At 59.7% G+C, this 5825-nt stretch overlaps 1 protein-coding gene across 1 annotated transcript; it reads left to right on the top strand.

The window, feature by feature from the left end:
• The first annotated feature begins 1726 nt into the window (after positions 1–1726).
• MCL1 (MCL1 apoptosis regulator, BCL2 family member) lies at positions 1727–5825 on the top strand. Its single transcript, XM_050912399.1, has 3 exons — positions 1727–2321; positions 4268–4515; positions 5011–5825. Exons 1-3 carry the CDS (start codon positions 1727–1729, stop codon positions 5125–5127), a joined length of 960 nt encoding a protein of 319 aa, XP_050768356.1. The 3' UTR covers positions 5128–5825.

The following is a 5825-nucleotide window of genomic DNA, read 5'->3' as shown; positions in this document are numbered from 1 at the left end:
CAGGGAAGACCAGAATTGAGAGCTGGTGCCCCAATGATGCCGAGACCGGCCAAAGTGCCCCCAGGGTGTCCCAGGCAATGGGTGACGGCAGAGCGGGTCTGGCCTCCTGGGGCACCCGCCAGCCGGATCCTACCTGGAGCCTCGAGGCCATGGGGTGCTGCCCTGCTTTGTGACGCCACAGCCTTCACAGAGCTGGTGGCAGATGCAAGGAGGTTTCCGGTAACAGGAGAGATGTGAGGCAATCCACTGATGACTGGAAGAAACAAGGCAGTTCCCCGTGAACGTCCAGCTAGGCGAGCCAAAGTTGGAGAGGGCTTTAACCAGACAGAACCAGGTAAAATGCCGAGTGGGTGGGAAGCGACATAGAATCATAGAATAGTTTGGATGGGAAGGGAACTTTGAAGGTTATCTATCCAACCCCCCTGCAGTGAGTAGGGACATCTTCCACTAGATCAGGTTGCTCAGAGCTCTGTCCAGCCTGACCTTCAATGTCTCCAGGGATGGGGCATCTCCCACCTCTCTGGGCAACCCGTGCCAGTGTTTCACCACGCTCAGCATAAAAAATTTCATCCTTATATCTAGTCTAAATCTCCCCTCTTCTAGTTTAAAACCATTATCCCTTGTCCTATTGCAACAGGCCCTTGTAAGAAGTCCCTCTCCAGCTCTTCTAAGCCCCCTGTAGGCACTGGAAGGCTGCTATAAGGTCTCCCAGAGTCTTCTCTTCTCCAGGCTGAACAACCCCGACTCCCTCAGCCTTTCCTCATAGCAGAGGTGTTCCATCCCTCTGATCACTTTTGTGGCCCTCCTCTGCACCGGCTCCAACAGGTCCATGTCTTGCCTGTACTGAGGACACCAGAGCTGGATGCAGGGCTCCAGGGGGGGTCTCACCAGAGCACATCACACTCTCCGCTTCCAAGCAGCCCTTTTGGTCTACACCAGCAAGGGCGTCCTTGCTCCCTGCGTGTGCCAGGGCTTCAGTCCTGCTGGCCGCACACTCATGGCCTTGCCGGGGGATGCTTTGCCTTGCAAATAACAGAAAGAAAACAGGGGCTGAGGCAGGGGAGGGACATGTGGCCCCTCAGAAAATGGTGCCGGCTGTGAGGACTGCATGCTCTGTGCTGGGGGGGGCCGCGGTGGGGCCCAGCTTTGCCAGGGAGACTTGGGGCACTGCAGCACCCTGTGGTGCTAGGGGGGCCGTGGCAGGGCCTGGTAGGGCTGGGGGAGCCTGTAGCAGGGCCTGGTGGTGCTGGGGAGGGGGGGGTACCAGCACAGAGGTACCCTGCACTGCTGAGGGGCTGTTGCACGGGACCAAGAAGGGCCGGGGGCCCGCAGCGGGGCCCGGCAGCACCGGGGCGGGGGAATGGGGATGGGGCGGTACTCGGTGTGGGGCCTGGCAGGGCCTGGGGCGGGGGGGGCGTGGCGTCGGTGCCGTGGGGCCGCAGCAAGGCCCAGACGAGGCCCGGCGGGGAGGGAACGCCTCTCCGCGGAGGCGGCGACTCTTTCGCCCTTTTTCACCCCCAAAACCCACGGCCAGGCGAAGCGTGACCCGCGCCCCCCTGCCGCCGTTCCCTCAGCAGGGTCAGGCCGGAAGCGGGCCGGAAGCGGGGCCGGAAGCGGAACCGGCGTGGCCTCGCTCCGCCCCGCCCGGCGCTCGCGTCACCGCCGCCATATAAGTGGCAGCGACGCTGACGCCCGCGCAGCTCGCTGTCGGTGCGCAGCAGACGCCATGTTTGCTGTGAAGCGGAACGCCGTCATCGGCTTCAACCTCTACTGCGGCGGCGGCCCGGCCCTGGCGTCCGCCTCACCGAGGGGGGGCCCGGCCCCGCCGCCGCCGCCGCCCGCCGCAGCCCCCGGCGCGCCCGCCGCCGCTGAGGTACCCCGGGCCCTGATTGGCTCCGCGGGGGCCTGGGCCGCCGCCGGTCGCCCTGAGGTACCCCGCGCGCTGATTGGCTGCGGCGCGGCCCCCCGCGCGGCGCTGCCCCCCGCGGCGCGGCCGGGCGCGCTGTGGAGCCCCGAGGAGGAGCTGGACGGCTGCGAGCCCGAGGCCGAGCGCGGCCCGGCGGGGGACTCGCTGCCCGGCACGCCGCCCGGGCCGCCGGAGCTGCCCGATGGGCTGCGGCAGGACTCGCTGGAGCTCATCAGCCGCTACCTGCGGGAGGCGGCGGGCGAGACCCAGCCCGGCGCGAAGAAGCTTTTCCCGGGGCTGCTGGGCGGGCCCGGCCGGCCCGGCGGATCGGGCGATGCCGTGATGGAGAAGGCGCTGGAGACGCTGCGGAGGGTCGGCGACGGCGTCATGCAGAAACACGAGCTCGCCTTCCAGGGTGCGTGGCGGCCGGCTCCTCCCCGGCGGGAGCGGGGGGTGGGGAACGGGCGGTGTGTGGGTGGGGGCGCCTCGGGCCCTGCTGTGGGCCCGCCTGGGCGGGAGGGCGTGAGGCCACGGAGGTGCCTGGGACCCACTTCCCCTCCTTTGGAGGCGAGTTACAGGCCCCGGTCCCGTCCCTTCCCAGTGTGGGGTCCTGGCGGGTTTTGGGGGCTTGCCCTGCGAAGAGGGGGGGCAGAGGGATGTGGGTCCCCGGGAGATCCTGCACCCATGTCTGCTCCCTCTGCCGTGTGTGTGGGCCCTCAAGGTGGGTGGGCTGCAGGCTGCTGCATGGCAGGGGCTGGGAGAGGCTTAAGCCGGAGCTGGCTCTTGGGGCTGGAGCAAGGCCTCTGTGCCATCCCCCTCCACCCCTCCCCCTGCCCCCAGGCAAGGAGGGGGGGGGGGGGGGGCCGCCTGAGCTCTCGGCCGGGTCATTTACCGGATGGGATGTGGCCCTGGTTTCGAGGGAGTTAAACCAGCTGAGAAGTGATTAAAAATGAAACTGAACTTTGTTCGATTGGGAGGTGGAAAAACCACTAGTAACGTGTGCAGAGGAGATAATATAGTTACAGATTAGCCCCAGTTCCTCCTCACGTCCTGCTTTGCTCAGCATGACTATATGCAAATAATACCAAGCGTCTAAAGATTAGTTAGCTCAGGAGTCTAAACTCCTCACACCCCTGGCTCGGGTGGAACAGGGTTTCTGGGGGAGAAATTCTCCTGGACAATGTGCTCGGGTTATAGCTGTTTTACTGTATTTCACCCACTTCTGATGAATCCTAGAATAGCCATAGAAACTTGAACCCCAGTGCCTGGGCTTGGATGAGCAGGTGTCCTTGCTGTAGAGTGTCCTGGGAATGGACTGGAAATGAGAACTGACCATTTTAACCTGGCTTTGTGTAACTCGTAAATGAGCTGTTTTGGGGCTAGCCTGAGCCGTCGGGGTGGTGGTGCTGAGCTCCTGGCCTCAGGGCTCGTGCTGGGACTGCTTTCGGCATGCCACACCGCGTCTGATTCCAGATCAGGGTGGTGCCTGGCACAGGAGGGTAGTGTCTGTATTTCGTCCTGAGAGGGTGTGTGGTGAAACACTTTTCTTCTTGCAAGAGGATCTTCCAGTTTTTTGGGTTTGTTTTTTTTTTTTTTTTTAAGACAAGGGGCTTCAGTTTCATCCTCATGTCCTTAGCTGTGCTGGTGTGAAAGACTGTGGGTTCAGTTACCCTGGCCAAATTCATGGACCTGCTCGTTGAATTAGCCACGCTTGGGAGGAATGTTCAGACCAATGCGAGCTGGTGTTGGTATCTGAGGCTTCCGTAGGGACGGTTACCTTCATGTGTGCAGAAAAGGAACTGGCTTCAGGAAGGCTTCCTGTTAGTTTGAGCAACAACAAGCAATGCCTTTCAGTTTCATAAAGGCTTGTCTTGTTTGCTTATTCATGAGGGGGCACTGCAGGTCAAACTGGGGAATTCTGTTGTTCCAGTCACTAAAACCACGTTAATAAAACGGCGACACATCTGCCCGGCTGTAGGTGACTGTCCTTCGTTTCGGCTCGAGGGGCAGGGCTCGCACCAGGCTGCAAACCAACTTTTGTGCTGTGGTTCTGATGTGGTGGGGCTTTAAAGCCCTTGTGAGATAGGGGAGTGTGACGTGCACAGAGACGGCAGCTGTGCCCGAGGTGGGGAGGAAGGAACTAGAAATGGGTTATGGGCTGTTTTTTGTCTGGCCCAGGTGAGCGTGAGCAGCAGAGCCCTCTGCAGAAGCAGGCAGGTACTTGCTCTCCATCACTGACGCTTGGCAGTGACTCTTACAGCTTGTGGACCTAGAGTGTGGGGGCTGCATTGTCTCACTGGTGGCCTTGCGGGGTATTCAGGGTTGTGTGTGTGCCTACCTCTAAACCAGCATCTCTTGCAGGAATGCTTCGGAAGCTGGAAATCCAGAAAGAGGAAGATCTACAGTCTGTCTGTGAAGTGACTGCCCACATGTTCAGTGATGGAGTAACAAACTGGGGTCGAGTGGTGACGCTCATCTCGTTTGGTGCCTTTGTTGCAAAACACCTGAAAAGCATAAACCAGGAGAAGTGCATCAGCTCACTGGCAGGGATCATCACAGATGCGCTCGTCTCATCTAAGCGCGAGTGGCTAATGAGCCAGGGAGGCTGGGTGAGTCACTGCCTGTCCTGAACACTGTGAACTTTTCAGAACAGTCCAGTATTTTCATATTTCTGTGACCTGCTCGCTGACAACCATGTGTGTCAGCGAAGCACAGAGATGACTCACTGATCCAGTTAAAACCACAGTCTGAAACATGTAGCCGGATTTCTGGTGTTTCAGGAGCTCCTTAAACAAGCTGCCTGAAGCAGTCTTGACCTAAAAGTGTGCCCCCGCCCAGTGCGGAGGGGGCAGCATTCCCAAAGCTGAGTCAATCCCGGCTGCGCTGAGCTTGCTTGGAGCTGCTCCACAGCTGCTTTGGTGCTGTCTCCTGATTGCTGCCTCTGTGGGGTGGGCTGTGGCTGTAATGAGTCTGGGGGAGCGCACTTGGTGGATGTGCTGGGCAGGCTGTACCCCAGCCCGCTCTGCCAGGGAAAAAGGCTTTCCATGCCTTCCTGCCAAAGAAGGGTGGCTGGCAGGGAAATTACTTTCCCTTCTTTCTCCTAGGAGGGCTTTGTCGACTTCTTTCGAGTTGAGGACCTAGAAGGCAGCATCAGAAACGTACTGATGGCGTTTGCAGGTGTGGCTGGACTGGGAGCAAGCTTGGCCTACATGATCCGGTGAGCCAGGGTATGCTGCAGAGGGACAAAAGTCTGGATGGACCAGCTCTGTTTGGGGCTGGCGAGCTGATCACTTCCTCCTGTGAGTACTTATGAAGCTGGACTTGAGTGACCCAAGGAGAATATCTAGGCATCCTCTGAGCAATTCTTTCCTAAGAAGGAAGGTGTGATCTGGTCAGATTGTGGGTACCAATGAGGATTTATTGCTTGGGGAACAGAAAGTAGAAGAATTGATACTCTGCTTCCTTCAAGAGGATGGTGACAGAAAGCTCATGTGGACTGCTTCAGTTTTATCCAGGAGGGAACCGATCTGCTTAGCAGCGAGCCAGTGAGCACCAACAGCTCTTGTCTGGACTGAAGCCTCCTGGGCTTGGCACAGCAGCTGTGCGTGGAGCAGATGTTTCAGGGTTGTGGGTTTCTGGAAATAGCATCTTCTGCTGCTGGTGTCCTGCCTAAACTTGCGGCTTTTCTGTTGGAGCAGAAGCATTGAATGCTGGGTCTTGCGCGAGCCTGCGCCTGCCCCCAGGTGTGCTGGTGAGCGGACCTTTGGACGCTGCCGGCTCTGCACGCATCTGCCCTCCGGAATCGGTAGAGCCATGCCAGCAGCCAAGGCGTGCAACCCACTGCTAGAACCTGGGGTGCTGGAGCTCTGCATGGCCCCTTCCCTCCCAGCAGGGCTTCAGCCAGGTCACTGAGCAGGCA

Source organism: Gymnogyps californianus, chromosome 29 (genome assembly GCF_018139145.2).
Source record: "Gymnogyps californianus isolate 813 chromosome 29, ASM1813914v2, whole genome shotgun sequence".
In the NCBI taxonomy this organism is placed as follows: Eukaryota; Metazoa; Chordata; class Aves; order Accipitriformes; family Cathartidae; genus Gymnogyps; species Gymnogyps californianus.
The sequence above is the reverse complement of the archived record's forward strand: the minus strand, read 5'-3'. Positions and strand labels throughout refer to the sequence as shown.

Excerpts from the sequence above, each read along its gene's own strand:
- MCL1 (XM_050912399.1), top strand. The coding sequence starts at position 1,727 with ATGTTTGCTGTGAAGCGGAACGCCGTCATCGGCTTCAACCTCTACTGC. Across the intron at positions 2,322-4,267 it reads ACACGAGCTCGCCTTCCAGG|GAATGCTTCGGAAGCTGGAA; the intron begins GTGCGTGGCGGC and ends CATCTCTTGCAG. Across the intron at positions 4,516-5,010 it reads TAATGAGCCAGGGAGGCTGG|GAGGGCTTTGTCGACTTCTT; the intron begins GTGAGTCACTGC and ends TCTTTCTCCTAG.